Source organism: Pistacia vera, unplaced genomic scaffold (assembly GCF_008641045.1).
Source record: "Pistacia vera cultivar Batoury unplaced genomic scaffold, PisVer_v2 Contig139, whole genome shotgun sequence".
NCBI classification, from domain to species: Eukaryota; Viridiplantae; Streptophyta; class Magnoliopsida; order Sapindales; family Anacardiaceae; genus Pistacia; species Pistacia vera.
In genome coordinates this window covers 491303-508312 of record NW_022195455.1, presented here as the reverse complement: position 1 = coordinate 508312, position 17010 = coordinate 491303, and the positions used below count along the sequence as shown (strand labels likewise).

Below are 17010 nucleotides of genomic sequence, written 5' to 3'. Positions count from 1 at the left end.
TATAAGATAATATTACCTTAATAATCCAACATTACCTCCAACCAAACATACCTATAGTGTATATTGTTAATTAATTAAATGATTTATCTTATAGGGACAACGTTATCTTAGCTGTAATATGACCTTAATCAAATGTAAAACCTCCTTCTTTTTTACTTTTTGGTTGACCAAAAGTAAAAGGGGCTTACTATATTTTCTAAAACGTTAGGGGAATATAGTATAATCCGAATTTCTGAGGATGTAACCATACCTAAAATCAATTCAAATCCAATCCCTTCAACGACGCAAATAACGTGTTGTTACTTTCTAACTATACACCGCGCCGCACTCTAACGTAACTTCTTACTCATACCTCCCTAAAACCCTGCCTCTTCATGCTCTGCTCTAAACTCTCTCACTGTCTCTCTCTCTCTGTCTCTCGTTAATTCATTTCTTGAAAAAAAAAAAAAAAATNATAAACAGATCAACTTAATTTTAGAATTTATTAGCTAGTTTGACCAGTTTATAAGCTTAGACAAACACCTTGTTGTATTACTAGAAATGTTATGTTAATGGAAATATAGATTAGCTTAAAGGTTACTAGGAATGTTTAGGAAAATGTGTTTGGTTGGTTAGAATAAATTGGTGAGTATGTTATATTAATATGTTTGATTGGGAGGATAAATTAGTGAGTATGTTATTTAAATTAGTGAATTGCCTCTTATTAAATATTATTATTTAGATTATTAAACATAACACTCTACATTGAAAAACTTAACAAAAACAACCTCCTAATAAAAGTTTGAAAAATCAACAAATGCATCCCCCACCAACCCAGCCATTACCGGCTGACGACAGCACATGGTCGGCGAGAAATGGCCTCCATATGCTAATTTGGTTGAAAAATAGCCAGATCTAATTTGGTCGTTTTTGACCAAATTGTCAATCTCATCGTTGACAGCTAGATCGAGAAATGACTAAAATAGATAAAATAGATCTGGTTATCTCTAGCTAGATCTACGATTATATGGCTGTTTGGAAACGGCCATACAAAAGACTCCCAAATACTCTTGGTGACTTTCGATGACTTCTGGCGGCTGTTGGCGGTGGTTGGCCAGTTGCCGATGGTGGTGGTTATGTGGCGGTGTGGTCTGTAATTTGTTTTAAATATAAGAGTATTATTATCAAAAAACTTAATTAAAACAAGGGTAAAATTGTAATGGTAGATTAATGTAAATTGTTTTTAAAACAAAGGCATTATTATCCAAAAAATTTATTGATAAAGAATAAAATTGTAATAAAAATAAGATTACCAAGCAATCTTAAAAGGTAAATTACCTCTTCTATTACCAACAGTAACTATTATTGGTTTTGAAAATTACTAAAATCTTATATTACTTGTAATCAAATAATATAAAATAATATTATCATAGTAATCCAATATTACCTTGACCAAATCTACCCTTAGTATATATTGTTAATTAATTAAATGATTTATCTTATAGGGACAACGTTATCTTAGCTGTAATATGACCTTAATCAAATGTAAAACCTCTTTCTTTTTTTCTTTTTTGTTGACCAAAAGCAGGAGGGGCTTAGTATATTTTCTAAAACATTAGGAGAATATAGTATAATCCGAATTTCTGAGGATGTAACCATACCTAAAATCAATTCAAATCCAATCCGTTCAACGACGCAAATGACGTGTCGTTACTTTCTAACTGTACACCGCGCCGCACTCTAACATAACTTCTTACTCATACCTCCCTAAAACCCTGCCTCTTCATGCTCTGCTCTGAAGAGTCTACACCCCTCACTGTCTCTCGTTAATTCATTTCTTGAAAAAAAAAAAAAAAAAAAAAATCATATAACATAATAACCAGAAAAAGATTTAAAAAAGAAGAGGAAAATTTCCGCGATTTCTGATCACTGTAAGTACGCACCACCTACAATTTCCCGCTTCCAATTTAGTTCCCCCTTTTTTTATTTGAAATTCTGATTATCTAGTTTTTTTTTGTGTTTTATTTGAATTTGAATTGTAATTGTATTTTTCTTTTTAGTTCCGTTTGTTTCCGTTGGTTGCTCAGAAACTGTAGGAAAAGAACGAATAGAAAGAAAATTTGTTGTGACGACAGTCGTCTCTCTCTCTCTCTCTCCCCCAAATTAATTAGGTTTTAGTCTTGTTTTCTACATGTATGCTTCAATGAAGTGTTTTTAATGGATTTCTAGACGCGTGGATTTTATTTTTATTTTTTTTATTAATGGTAATTTGGAGAATAAAATATGTTATAATTTAATAAAAATTTTTTATTTTATTTTAATTTTCTATAGTTCCATTTTTTCGTTTTGGTAGCTCAGAAACTGTAGGAAAAGAAACAATAGAAAAAATTTGGTTCGTGCAACAGCTCGTTCTTTTTTGTTCAAACTAATAGTTAAGTCTTGGTTTCTACATATTATGGTTCAAGTTAAGTTGTGTAATGGATACTCAGACGCTTTGTATTTATTTATTTTTTTAATTTTTTTCTTAATGTTTTAATTTAGGAGAATAATATTTAAATTGCATAAAAAAGATTAATTTTCTATTTAGTTCTGTTTGTTTCTGTGTGGTACCTCAGAAGCTGTAGGAGAAGAATCGAGAAGATTGAAAATTTTGTTGGTTACAACAGGTCATTCCATTTTTTGAATTAATTAAGTTTGATAATTTTTTGTTTGTTTTCTTATTGTTATTAGTTATTCAAGTTTTTTAAGTCAATTTTTTCCTTTATATCATGCTTCAAGTTAAGTTGTTTAATCGATACTCTAGACACTGTGTAGTTCTTTTTAGATGAATACTTAGAAAAGAGTAGTTTATTTTTTTAGGTTTATTTTCACAGAAAATTTGATCAGTTTTTTGGTGAATATGTTCTCTATTAGCTTAATTGAGTGGTATTAGTAAACACAACAAGTGAGTCAAGCTAAGGTTAGCAAGAGGATGGTTTATGAAGATGAGAGCTTAAAGAGGTCAGCTCAAGAATTTTCAGGAGTCACATTGTGTGCCCATTTGTAATAATATGACAAGCTTGAGTCTAGACTTGATTTTGGAAACTAAAACTTAAGTTTTAAGCTTAGTTCATCCTTGAAGTTTCTTTTTTCTTTTTCTGGGTAGATTTTTAACTTGTAGATTTCTGCATGCAAATATCAAAATTATTGAATGCTTAAAAAATATTGAAGCAGGCATTTTAAGTTGAGATTTTTTATGCTTAATAGTATGTAGAATGATGTGATAAAGGACTGCAACAATACACAAAATTGTTTATGCCAATTATAGTTAGCTGCCCTGATTCAAGGATTAAATTTTCTTATTTATTCTTTGCAGTTAAATGAATATATTAAATGATTTACCGAGTGGTAATTTATGTGTCTGTGTGTGTTTTGTATGTATGAATGTATTTGTTCTTATCGAGTCACGTGGCATTTTGCTGCAGCTTGACTTGCAAAATTAACAGTTTCAAAATAGGTTTTAGTTCAGTATATGTGATATGTGAGTGAGCTCTATACAAGTTAATCATGAGCAGCTAGATTTGGTTTGTGGTCCTGTCTTTTGTGAATTAACATGGTATGATAGAAGGTTTAATTGTTTGGGTGCTGTCTTATGAAAATTATGTGTAAGCTTTCTGTTATTTAGGCCCTTTTGTATTTTTCTGCTTTTGTTTTAATTGGTATATCTTGAATGTTGTTGCAGCCCGCTTAACTCAGTGACTTTCTGAGAAATGTGAATGCGATTCTCTTCGTAAAGAGAGAAAAATATTTGATAATGGCTTCTAGAGCTATATTAAGAAGGAAGAGATTGATCTCTGATTATTTGAATGTCTCCACTCGGTCGATCCAAGGCTTCCAATGTCTTGGGCATGTTGTTCAGAATCGTAAATTATGTGATTATAGCTCCAGTGCAAACCAGACCTGTGCAGATTTCAATTGCGCAGACAAGACAAATGCTTTTTCAGTGACAAAAGGAGAATTGCAGGGTTTTTCTGGGTTTAGACACTTTGTACATAAAAATCATGGAATCATGGTTTCGGGTCTTGGGAATGGAAGATCAGAACTCATCCCTCCAATGGGTTTCAGGTTGATGTCACATTCGGTTCGAAATGCTTCCTCAGCTACTGCTAAACAACCTGAAATGGTCAGTGATGATGAGGAAAATGAAGAGCTGGTTAGTAAAAAGAGGAAGCAAGCATCCCCTGAAGAATGTGATCAAGCTGTTGAAGGTTTGAGTACTGCAAAAGCCAAAGCTATGGCAAAAAAGTTGCAGGAAACTCAAAAGGTTGCTAATTCTGTTTTGCATAGATCATGGGCCATGCTCCTGGGGATTGGTCCTGCTTTGAGAGCAGTAGCTTCGATGAGCAGGTTAAATTAGTACCTTGAATATGCTATTTATTTTCTTAAGAGTTTTACAGCTTACTCTAAGAGGATGTGGAATGTGTTGCTTATTTAGTTTGCTCTGTCTTCTTGCAGGGAGGATTGGGCTAAGAAACTTATTCACTGGAAACAGGAATTTGTATCAACTTTACAACACTATTGGTTGGGTTTTAAGTTATTGTGGGTTGATGTGACGATCAGTTCAAGATTGCTGTTAAAACTTGCTGGTGGGAAGAGTCTTTCTAGGAGGGAGAGGCAACAGCTAACTCGAACCACAGCGGATATTTTTCGGCTAGTTCCTTTTGCAGTTTTTATTATTGTCCCTTTCATGGAATTTCTGTTGCCAGTGTTCCTTAAATTGTTCCCAAATATGTTGCCATCAACCTTCCAAGACAAGATGAAAGAGCAGGTACAGATTGTAATGGCCTTTTGAAAAGCCCTGTCATTAGTTTCCCTATAATTAAATGTTTCTGTCAAGAGGGTTTTTTTTGGGTATCAATGAATGTGATGCGAAGTGAATATTGTTTTATGGTTCACATGCATGTAAAATCTATGAAGATTATGATAAGACCTTAGTTTCTTGATCTCTGTTAGAAAGTTTCCGTCTCACCTAAAAACCCTTGTGCTCAAGGAGCTTACTCTGGTGAAGGTAGGCACACTCATTGATTTTGCTAGGAGACCCAGTAGTGATTTTTTGCATAAGCACAGAAGCATGTGTGGACTGTTGAAGTATTATCACCTAATTAGCACTATTCTTCAAGTAACTTTTTAATAGCAGTAGTACCACCTGATTATTATTATTATAATGAAATTGGAGCAAATATTATTTGTTGAGATCAATCATGTTCCATAGAGGCTAAAAATTAGCAGATGTTTTTCCAAATCATGGTCATATCAGGAGCAGTAATGCATGTGCTTTTCTTAATTTTTAGTCTTATTTTTAAGTTTTGAAATGTATATTGTAGGATGTTGGTCTTTGTAGATATGTTGATTTCTTTGTGATAACAAGAAATAAGGTGAAGCAGTCACGAACATAAGGCAGCTAATATGTAGTCCTTAGTCTTTCATAGGACGTGGAATTATTGTCCAGTTGGTTTCTTTTGATACTGATTGAGTAGGTTCCTTGTTTTAAAGCATCATTTAGCTCTTTTGCTTTGTGTGTTTGAATCCTCTGCTCATTTGCATTTAAATGCACTCTAGAATACAGTGTAATGACAAACAACACAACTAATAAAATGCATTGCAGTAAAGATTTTACAAGAAAATGGAATTTTTTGTGGTCCTGCAGAATGCTTAATGTCACTTTAATTGGTTTTTTGGGTAGGAAGCTCTGAAAAGGAAGCTAAATGCTAGAATAGAGTACGCCAAGTTTCTTCAGGACACAGTCAAAGAAATGGCAAAAGAAGTTCAAAACTCACGAAGTGGGGAAATTAGGAAAACTGCAAAGGATCTTGATGAATTTTTGAATAGGGTATGGGTTCAATCCCTGCGATTGGTATGCTTTTTTTTTTTTTTTCTTTTCTTCTCTAATATTTACTTTTTACCTGTCCATCCTGATATGCAGGTTAGAAGGGGTGCGGGTGTCTCTAATGAGGAGATTTTGGGCTTTGCTAAGTTGTTTAATGATGAACTTACTTTGGATAATATCAGCAGGTCGGCTTCTGTTGCCTTTAGTTTGCCATTTCGATTCAATGCATCTGAATATCAAGTTAACTTTATTTTTCTGTGCTTGCTGGGAGAGATTGCTTGACGGATATTTTTATTTCTGCTTTATTTCGCTCTTCTTAGGCCTCGATTGGTGAATATGTGCAAATATATGGGCATAAGTCCTTTTGGAACAGATGCATATTTGCGTTTTATGCTTCGGAAAAGACTACAATGGTAAGATACTTCAAATCGATTCTATTAATTTGCTTTCTATCATCTTTTAGTTTACGAAACAAAGGCTCAAATGAAATGGTTGGATTGACCTTTTGAGAGAGTTGATTAGTGACTGGCTCATCTGGCTTACCACTACTTGGAGAAAGATTAAACAAGTTTGTACCATAAGTTGTTGGGCTCTCTGTTAAAATAGGTTCTTTACTTTGTATGACATTTATAGTTAATTGATAAATATTATTTCATCATATTTGTTCTTGTTCTTGTTTTTGTTAATTTCTTGTGCTTTGCAGGATTAAGAATGATGATATGTTGATTCAAGCTGAGGGCGTGGAGTCTCTTTCAGAAGCTGAACTTAGTGACGATTGTAGGGAGAGAGGCATGCTTGGATTGCTGTCAGTTGAAGAAATGCGTCAACAGGTTTGCTTCAATAAACCTCTAGCACATATCTCTTTTCCATGTGTCAATTAAGCATATACTACTATATTGTAGCTTCGGCAAAATTAAGTTTGGATAACATATGCAATAAGAATTACAATTTATAAATGATGGATATGATAATTTTAAACTGCAATGGTTTCTGTTGATGATGTTATCTCAAGATTGCGTATTATTTGCTTTGGAAAAACCTCATGTTTTGCTCGTCAGTATAATTTAAGGCACAATGGTTTCATGTTGAGTTAATTTCTAGATTAGATATTTATTTGCTTTGTAACAACCTCATGTTTCACTCATTATTGTAGGAACATGATATGTATTGTACAATTCTGAATATGCTGATTAGAGGAAACATAATTCTTATATGAATTTTGAAAGTGTCAGGTGGATGCAGGAACCTTGGAAGCCAAAGAAAAGAAAGAATATTTGATTGTTGATTAATTTATGTATATTGAACATATATTTATGATGTAACTTAAATTTACTAATATGTAGGAAAGTGACTTTTGTGGGCTGCAATGTAATCTGTTTTTATTTTGTATGCATCACTTCATGTTTTGTTTTGGTTTATCTTAGTTCCCAGTCTAACTTGTTCTTTTTTTAAAAGAAATTTATTTCTTGTAAATTTCTTATATTTTTATTCTTTATTTTACTTGTTAGTGGTAATGAACTGGACAATGTTAAACCAAAAAATAAAAAGAACAAAAACAGTAGTGCATTCTATAGTTGTATGCTTATAACCGTGACGTGAATATATGTGCTATTAAGCATAAGAACGCCAAAATTAGTGTCAAATGTTGGAATAAGTGTGCACATTTAGCTGGTGAAAGTTTATTGATTTGGCAAATTATCAAATAGAAGATTGGCCTTTTAATTTGTAAAGATTGTTAACTTCTCTGCAGCTCCGTGATTGGTTGGATTTGTCTCTTAACCATTCAGTCCCATCTTCGCTTTTGATCCTTTCGAGGTAATTTCAAAGCTCCGTACATCATTCTTTTTTTATCCTCTTATGCTTGCATTGGGCCATCTTCTAATAAATAATTACTCTGTTACCTAAGCAGGTCTTTTACTGTGTCTGGAAAGCTGAGACCAGAGGAAGCTGTTGGAGCTACACTTTCTTCTCTCCCTGACGAGGTTGTGGGTACTGTTGGTGTTACAGCTTTGCCATCTGAAGATTCTGTTTCAGAAAGGAGAAGGAAACTGGAGTACCTTGCGATGCAGGAAGAATTGATCAAGGTGAAATTAGAAAATGTTTTGGTTTATGTACAAATTTCAATAAAGTTCAGTTAACAGATATGGTTAGAAAGTCGAAAATGTGATTGGAGCCCTGAATTAAAGGGTGCCTTTAGTCTCCAACTTAGCATTGGAATATCTTAATAAGCCTTAAGATCTTCTTTTGAATATGTTCAATTAATCATGTTGTAGGAGGAGCAAGAAAAAGAGGAAAAAGAGTTAGTGAGGATGAAGGAAAATAGAGCTAGTGAAGAGGATGTTGCATTGAAAGAAATGACTATAGCAACAGCAAGTAAAGCACACAAACAAGCTAGAGCAAGAACATTGGAAAAGCAGGAGCAGCTGTGTAAACTTAGTCAAGCGTTGGCTATTTTAGCTTCAGCATCTGTAAGGACTGGATATTGAAGCTTCTAAGTTATAAATAATTGGCTGCTTGTTTGCTATTTTTTCTTTAAATGCCTTCCGACCTTCGCAGTTGTTATCCTCTTCAATTTATTTTGATTTGGCTTCTCTAATCTTGCAGTCAGTGAGTAGCGAGCGTGAAGAGTTCCTGGGGCTTGTCAATAAAGAGGTATATGTAAACCTTAGATATACAGAAATATGGCAAACAATTATTAAGAATTTTTTTAAATCTCTTGGCATATGTAGTACCTCTTCTTCCCCCGCGCCGCCAACCCCCCCCCCCCCAAAAAAAAAAAAAAAAACTTCTGATCCTTGATGTATGCAGATAGGACTTTACAACAGTATGGTGGACAGAGAGGGTACTGACGGTGAGAAAGATGCCATAAAGGCTTACAAAGCAGCTCGAGAAGAAACAGACCATTCTGATGAAGTGGCTGAACAGGATGAGGTTTCTTCAGCACTTAGAGAAAGGGTAAAACTCATTAGATGCTCCTCTTTTCATATTACGTGCATTTTGGATATCATGAAGGGTAATTTTCAGGGACTCCTCTAGGGAACCTATTAGTGCCTTCAGAAAGAATTGAGGGCCGCTGGTTTTTTAAGTAAACCCTAGAAGAGTCCATAAATATTACCCTATTGTTAACTGATTTGATTCCTTGTTCATGCTTCAGGTTGATGCTATGCTTCAAAATCTTGAGAAGGAAATTGATGATGTCGATGCTAAAATTGGCGATCGTTGGCAACTACTTGACAGGTTTATCATTGTTTTCCGGTAGTGATTGCATTTTTCTGTTGTAATAAAAACTGATCTTGGTAGTAGTAACTGATATGGCTCATAAATTGGCTACCAAAGTGGTAAATTTGCCAGGTTCATGTCTTCTATAATGTTTGAGACAGCCATTAGATGGAATGAGAACTATATTTTGTGGAATGTTGGCTGAAAATCAACTTCACTTAAGCTATTGTTAATCTTGTTTATTCCTTGATGCTACTGTCCATTAAGATCCAGGTTGTTCTGATTTAGCGGTCTTTCTGTGTACATTCTGTCTTCATATTACTTCTATTCCCTGTGGTTATTATCTATTCCTCACAGTATTGTTTCAGTTTGATTAGTTTAAGTGCAACCTTCCATTTCAATCTTCGTTTCATGTAGTAAAATATCAACTCTGCTGCGTATGTACAGGGATCTTGATGGGAAAGTTACTCCTGAAGAGGTGGCTGGTGCTGCTTTGTACTTGAAGGATACATTAGGGAAGCAGGGTGTTCAAGAACTCATTAGCAGTCTTTCCAAAGATAGAGGTGAGCAAGGCTGTGAATATTTTTTATTTTTGGCAGGGTTACTGATACAGGTATAAATTTATGTTCCTTTTAGTATGTATAATGCTTTTTGGCGATGTTTTTCGAATAAATATACTTCAACTTTCAATGAAGACAAGGAAACTCTTTTGGAAAGTTTAATAGTTGCAAGAAACTTTATTATTATTATTTTTTTTAACAATTACCATTATCTCAGTGTTCTTTTTTTTTCACTTCAAATTATTAAGCTTCTACTGTGATGATTGATGAAAATTATTTCCTGTGTTGCTAATTGGAACAGATGGTAAGATTCTTGTGGAAGACATTGTCAAATTGGGCAGTTGGACAGAAAATACCAATTCAACAGAAAGGGCAGAACATAGAGGATAAGTGGCTGGTTTGACTTTCTTTTGCTCTTGACATCTTGATAGTAGTTCCCCAGTTAGCTCCTTGTTCACAGATTACATGGCTTGTACTCTAATATGGTCAAGTGTTGTCTCTGGAGTTGCGGCTGAGAAATTTCTCAACTTTTCAGGTTCCAACGTACCTTTTTATACATGTTGGCTCTCTACATCTAGGTAATGTCCTTTTATGGTCATACATATAGAAGTAGTTTCCTTATTCCTTTGAGCCCTTTGATAAAAGGGACGGACTTGCTAGCAATGTAAAAAATATAAAAAGCTCTGATAGATAAAAACAGCTTTTATGCACACAGAAAAATAATGTTGTTGTTCTATTATAGTTTAGTTCGAAAAGTTGTTCCTGATATTAGATCCACTTTAAGCTATTGAATGACAGATGTTGTATCTTGCTTAATTAAATGTTCATGTATATGTCGTATTGTTTCTTTACTATGCTTTTGTGTTCGTAGGATGAACTACTAGTCCTATGTTAACTTTGTACTTAGTCTTACTTCAGTTATATTTTCATTTCTATTGAATATTGGAAGACAGAAATGATGGATTTTCTTCATATTTGATGTGATTTTGTTAGATGAATTCAAGTTCGGAATTGGGGACAGAATTTTTTTTTGTGCACCCGAAAAATCTCTTGAATCTTTAGTTCAAGTTTATTGAACTTTAAGCTTTTTGCATTACATTTGTTCAAAAGCATACACAGACATCAGCTGCATGGAAGTTTTACAACAAATTCCTCTATGTTCTTATCAGAGCTTCCCTCTTCATCTACTGCCTCTTTAGCAAATTCTCTCCACTTCTCTGAATTCCTTCTGAAATCCTCTGATCTCTCACCTTCCATGGCTTCCCTTATACAAGACTCAATCTCTTCTCTTGTCACAATTCCTCGTTCATTAGTTCTTACCCGCACCCCAACCTGCCACACATCTTCAATAAACTTAGCATTAGTCATTTGATCAACCCATTGTGGCATCGCCACCATTGGCACCCCCAAGCTCACAGCCTCAATCGTTGAGTTCCACCCACAATGTGTCATGAAACACCCCACCGACTTATGAGATAGAACTTCTACTTGAGAACACCAGCTCACAACCAAACCCTTCCCAGATGTCTCCTCCAAGAAGTTCCTCGGAAGCTTTCCGGTTTCGGATTCCCTCACCACCCACAAGAAGAGTCTGTTGCTCCTCTTCAGCCCCCATGCTAACTCTTCCATCTGCTCTTCTCCAAGGGCACCATAGCTTCCAAATGACACATAAATGACCGATCCGGGTTCCTTAGAGTCTAGCCACTTCATGCAAGTCTCAGTCTTTGGTTTGAAAATGCTGAGGCCATAATCTTTGTCATCCTCCAGCCTCTTGTCTAAGTATATTGATGGAATAGTTGGTCCAATTGCCTTAATCGGATAAGGACTCCCCATCCAGCTCAATACCTGATGGAAATTTACAAATTTCATCAAATTTGAATGCTGCATGCATGAATATATACATATGACTGCATCGAATCTCTGAATTTACCTCATCTTCCAGCTTATCAAAAGTGTTACAAAACAGCCATTTCGCTTCTCCCAGATTCGAGAATTGGTTGATGATTAAGTTTAAAAAAAATGGGTTCTTGTCATTTTCATCAATGAATATCGATGGTAGATCGTTGACTGTTAGTTGTGGCAGAGCAGGTAGTGATACTGTCAACTCTTTTACAGGAACTTTGAACCTCCCCTGGTAAAAATGATAGCAAAGGGCATTAACAGCCAAAGATTGAGGAAAAAACGGAGCTCCATCAATGCCAAATCTTCGAGCTACATCTAGAGCCCATGGTGTGAAATGATCATAAATGAGAAACTTTGGTGGGTATTTAGAACGAAGCTGTTTCTCAATGAGCTCAGCTAGGGTTTTCGAAACAAAGATCTTGTAACTCTCAAAGTAATCTTCAAAACTTGTTGGCTTTTCTCCTTCCTTGAACCCGTCAGAAACGAGCTCGACGGTGATCGAGCTTTCTTGGGTTTGAATGAAGTTTGTGGTTGATGAATTGGTCGAAATTAGTCACCTTAAGACCCTTTGAAGCTAAGCGTTTGCAGAATTGAAGAAGTGGGTTCAAGTGACTTTGTGAAGGGAAACTGAAGCATAAGATATGAGTTTCATTTCTTGCTCTTGGCTCTTGGCTCTCCATTTTCTTCACTCCTGAGCCCAAGCTCATGGAGCTAGCTTTTTATAAGCTTACTTCTGCAGGAATTACATTCACATCACACCCCCGAAGGCCCGAACTTTCACTATTGTCGAACTCCCGTATACTTTGAAAACTAACGACGGCACCCTTGAAAGATATAAAAGCATTGTAGTTTTTGCCTTTTTGGGGGTTTCATTGTCTTTTTTGTGAAGTCTTTAGAGAGTTGATTTACTAATCTAAGGGTATCAATGCAATTTCTCTTAAGAACTAACAAAAGAAATGATGTAATACCCAAAAAAGCATGTCACATAACAACCATACATTAATAAGATAAAGAATAAATTATTGATTGAGGGCATTTTCCAAAAGTCACACTGGTACTTTAATGTCGGTCACTAAATCCATAAGACCTAAAGCCATATAATTGACAATTACGAACCATATTGGCTAACTCTCATTTTCACATTTTTAAAATACCATTCAATCGTTATTACAATGATATCATTAATTATAGTGCTATTATGATAAATTTTTATAAGATATTATCAGATAGGGTACAAATTTTTTAACTCTTTACTAGGAGGATCCAAGCTACAAATTGTTCAATTAACAGATATTTAATAGTGATTTGTTATTAATTTTAATGAAAAATAATAAAAAAACTTACATACCTTCAACCTTTTTTCTAACTAAATTTAGTTTATAAAAATTTAACCATTGGTCTCGGGGCTGGATGACAAGACTTTAGCCATCTGAGTGGGTTACTCTTGTATAATCTTGTGTTGAGTCCTACAAACTGATCATTTATTATATTTATGTCTTACCTAATCCATTGAGTTTGTAGGGTGTTTAATGTATCCGACAGGGATTAGTTGAGAGGACACCCTAGTTATCAAAATAATAATAATAAAATTTAAGAGACATATGTCAAATTTTAATTGGTTTGCAGTACCAATTCATAATGGTATGTGAGTACCCATGCTAGCATGGATTTTCTCACACTTGAGAAATAAAATCTCACTACATATATAAAACTTTTGCAACGAACTCTTGTATGTTCTTATCAGTACTTCCACCTTCATCAACTGCCTCTTTCGCTAAATCCTTCCATTTCTTTGAATTCCTCTTAATCTCCTTCCCTCTTTCTCCTTCCATGACTTCCCTTACGCAAACCTCAATCTCCTCTCTTTTCACAATCCCTTCTCCATTCCCCCTCGCCCTCATCCCAACCCCCCACACATCCTCAATAAACTTGGCATTCGTCGGCTGATCCGCCCATTGCGGCATTGCCACTATCGGCACCCCCACGCTTATCGCCTCGAGCGTCGAATTCCACCCGCAATGTGTCATGAAACACCCCACTGACTCGTGAGCTAGAACTTCTAGCTGACAGCACCAGCTCACCACCAAACCCTTCTCGGATGTTTCCTCTGAGAAATTTTCCGGAAGCTTTTCGCATTCGGATTCCCTGACTACCCACAAGAAGAAGATGTTGCTGTTCTTTAGCCCCCATGCGATTTCTTCCATTTGGTTTTTTTCAAGGGCTGCCAGGCTTCCGAATGAAACGTAAATGACCGAGGCTGGTTGCTTTGAGTCAAGCCATTTCAGGCAGGTTTCGGTGTTTGGTTTGAAGAGGTTGAGGCCATAATCTTTGTCGTTCTTTAACCGATTGTCTAAGTATTTTGATGGAATGGTTGGTCCGATTGCCTTGACTGGAAGTTGAGTTGCCATCCAGGTGATTGCCTGTGAGAAATTAAATTAGCCTATTGAAACTCATCTTCAAAGCAACATGATGGGAGTGCAAAAATCACTTGAAAAATGGGAATTAAAGAAGTAAAAATGATTGAAAAATACGAAAAAGGAAAAAGACATTAAGTTGTTTTCTGAAAATAGTATTTTAAACATAAAAATGAAAAACATATAGCTATCTAAAAACACATACTCACACCATATATATATATGGAATTTTAATATTTGTATAACCGATAAAATCCTTTCAAATTAACATTTATTTTATTGGTCTCGAATAACTTGTCTCTGATATGTTATGAATTGATTTCCGTATGCAATTTTGTGCTATAATCTTGATTTGAAACTGAAGTTTTTGTTTTATGAAAGTGGAGGGAGAAGATAAACGAAAAAAGAAGAAGAAAAAATTGAATTTTAAACGAAAAATCTTCTCTCTTAGCTCCCAAATTCTCTATTTTGTGAAAATAAAAACAAAAGATTCATATACGAACAGTCAATAAACTAAATTTACCCCCTCTTCCAGCTTATCAAAACTGCTAAAGAATAGCCAGTTTACTTCTTCAATATTGGAGAATTGATTGAGGCACAGGTCTATGATAGACGGGTAAGTGCCACTTCCATTAAGAAACGATGGTAGCTCATTGATCTTGAGCGGTGGCAAAGAAGGCACCAACACCATAGCTTGATCTTCAAAAGCATTAACTTTGCTTTTCTCTCGATAAAACTGATAATAAATGGTATTACAAGACCAAGATTGAGTGAAAAATGGAGCTCCATCGATACCGAATCTCTTCGTGATGTCTAGTGCCCATGGTATAATCGAGTCATAAACGAGAAATTTAGGCGGGTAGTTAGAACTCATTTGATTCTCGATGAACGCAGCGAGACTCGGTGCAACAATAGTCTTGTAATGCTCGAAATAATGTTGAGATTCATCTCTTTCGCCCTCTTTAGAGTTATTAGGAGTATCCCTGAGCTCGACATCGAGGAGCTCAACATCGATGGAGCTGCAGGATTGAGTTTTGATGAGCTTGCTGCTGGCTGAAATGGTGGAGACTAGAGTCACCTTGAGGCCTTTTGAGGCCAAACGTTTGCAAAACTGAAGAATAGGGTTCAAGTGACCTTGAATCGCAAAACTATAACACAAAATATGAGCTTCACCCTTCACATTTTGCTCTGAAATCTCCATTAATTTTGTTTTCTTTCCTCTTTGATGATCTCTCTTTCTTCTTTCTTGGTCCACAACAGCACAAAAGCAATAAGATTTGTACTTATGAACAAACAAAACAAAGGAAAGGTAATTCCAAAATTATGTTGAAAGGTGGCTGCTTACACTTCATGATGGTGATTGATCAAAGCAAAAATTCCAAAGGAGGCTTCACATGCTTGTAGAAGATAAGATAATACTGAATGTTGAATGAAACTCTGGTCAAAGTGGCCGCCTCTATTATTAATACATAATGGCGAGCTTCTACTTACTAAACTCTTAAGTGAGATAATAATTTAATATGATACCAAAACATATATATTTTTTTGAGATAAAGAATAATTTTATAAAGAATAAAGAGTGTAAGCTAAGAGAGCAAGACCCCAAAAGAGGCCCGAGCGCTAGACAGGCCTAGCGAACTCATCACCAAAAAGACAAGAAAAAAAAGACCAACAAGACAAAAAGTAGCAGGTCAGACGCAGCCAACAAAACGTAGAAAAAACTGTGCAACAAAAACAAGAACTTTTATGGAAAGGAAAGCCTCCAAACATATTACAAGTTGAAATCATTGTTTATATTTCATATGATAAAAAAATAAAAAATCCAAATTTCATGTGAAGGATTTATTAGACTTAAATATAAATGTTAAACCCTCAGTTATTAATTTAAGCTTTTAGGTAATTTATGTCAGAATGATTCTACAATCTTAGCCTATTCTTAGTTAATTATGTTTGCAAGTGGAATTGTTTAATTAATTAGGAAGAATGTAGGTGAAAAGTGATAAAGGAAGTTAGGTGAAACCACTCTTGACTGATTAGAGCAGCATAAATTTTCTTTTATATTGTAGGGTCATTTAGTAGTTATTAATTGATTTAAAAATTATATCCATGTTGATTTTAACCTCTTTGATTAAAATATATGGTCACTTATATATTAATTATATGTTGAACTAGTTTTATTAATTGGCAATTTATCTTTAAACTAAATTAATGACTATTGATAATGGATTAGATTCATAAATTTATGAACTAGTTTTAGCTCATGGTACTTGTGGCAAGATTTGATTTAAGTTGGATTAGATTCATATATTATTGATAATGATGTTCCCAATTTCTAAATGAAACAAACATGATTTGGTCTATAAAGAGAATCCAATTTAATATATCTTGAGAATCACTTTCTTTCTTTGGAGAAAAAGTTGGTAATTGATTGGCTCAAGGGAAAAACAAAATAAAGATCAAAAGCAAAATTTGACCACCATAACAATTGATTTATTGGCTTGGTTTGTCCATCTTTTCTTTCTATGGTCAAGACATGCATAATGGTCAACAAGTACACCTTCTTGACATCATTGCTTAGCAAAGATTGCAGAAAATTAACCAAGATTAAAGACAACAATTAATGAAAGTCATGACACGGGCCTCACGAAAAGTTATAGTGTAAAATGAGATATCTCCACGCCCGAAGGTATGAGACTAGCTAATTCTTGATCGTGGCTCCGGTAAATACTTTTAGGCACGAGCGACTTCCAGTGAGATACAAACCCCTAACACTGTAGGTAAAGTTTATAGTCTAGTTACTAGCAGAACCATAGTTCATATTTATTTTGCTTAGTCAATTTAGTTAATATATTGCATAATTTTGTATACATACAGGCCACAACTTAGAATTAGGTCAAGCATTATTTGGTGTCTAATCCTCTATTCCATTCACTTGGTATAATTCAGTCATAATTATTTATTTCTTGAGTAATTTAAAGAATGTGAACAATGTTTAATAAAAAAGAATATATTAAGAAAATGACCGATTTAATTATCTTGTTTGTTATAAAATACTAAAATGTTAAAAGAT

The 17010-nt window shown here is 34.7% G+C and overlaps 2 protein-coding genes and 1 pseudogene across 3 annotated transcripts; 1 reads left to right on the top strand and 2 right to left on the bottom strand.

Moving 5' to 3' along the window:
- Positions 1 to 3704: 3704 nt before the first annotated feature.
- Positions 3705 to 11877, top strand: LOC116122919 (mitochondrial proton/calcium exchanger protein). Of its 2 annotated transcripts, XR_004126974.1 has the most exons (15): positions 3773 to 4365; positions 4474 to 4786; positions 5702 to 5848; positions 5942 to 6030; positions 6166 to 6258; positions 6549 to 6675; positions 7596 to 7660; positions 7755 to 7929; positions 8119 to 8313; positions 8450 to 8497; positions 8654 to 8800; positions 9000 to 9082; positions 9512 to 9627; positions 9926 to 10202; positions 11740 to 11877. XR_004126974.1 is itself a non-coding variant. In XM_031408722.1 (14 exons), exons 1-14 carry the CDS (start codon positions 3773 to 3775, stop codon positions 10012 to 10014), a joined length of 2280 nt encoding a protein of 759 aa, XP_031264582.1. In that variant the 5' UTR covers positions 3705 to 3772; the 3' UTR covers positions 10015 to 10620. The 2 variants fall into 2 exon arrangements, 1 of the variants encoding a protein (XP_031264582.1); XM_031408722.1 differs by lacking the exon at positions 11740 to 11877 and having other exon boundaries at positions 3705 to 4365; positions 9926 to 10620.
- On the bottom strand, positions 10671 to 12513 carry LOC116122920 (annotated as a pseudogene).
- A 600-nt stretch (positions 12514 to 13113) lies between these two features.
- Positions 13114 to 15267, bottom strand: LOC116122935 (UDP-glycosyltransferase 74E2-like). The gene is made up of 2 exons (XM_031408737.1): positions 14464 to 15267; positions 13114 to 13946 (listed from the first exon to the last, which is right to left on the bottom strand). Exons 1-2 carry the CDS (start codon positions 15139 to 15141, stop codon positions 13224 to 13226), a joined length of 1401 nt encoding a protein of 466 aa, XP_031264597.1. The 5' UTR covers positions 15142 to 15267; the 3' UTR covers positions 13114 to 13223.
- Positions 15268 to 17010: the final 1743 nt, after the last annotated feature.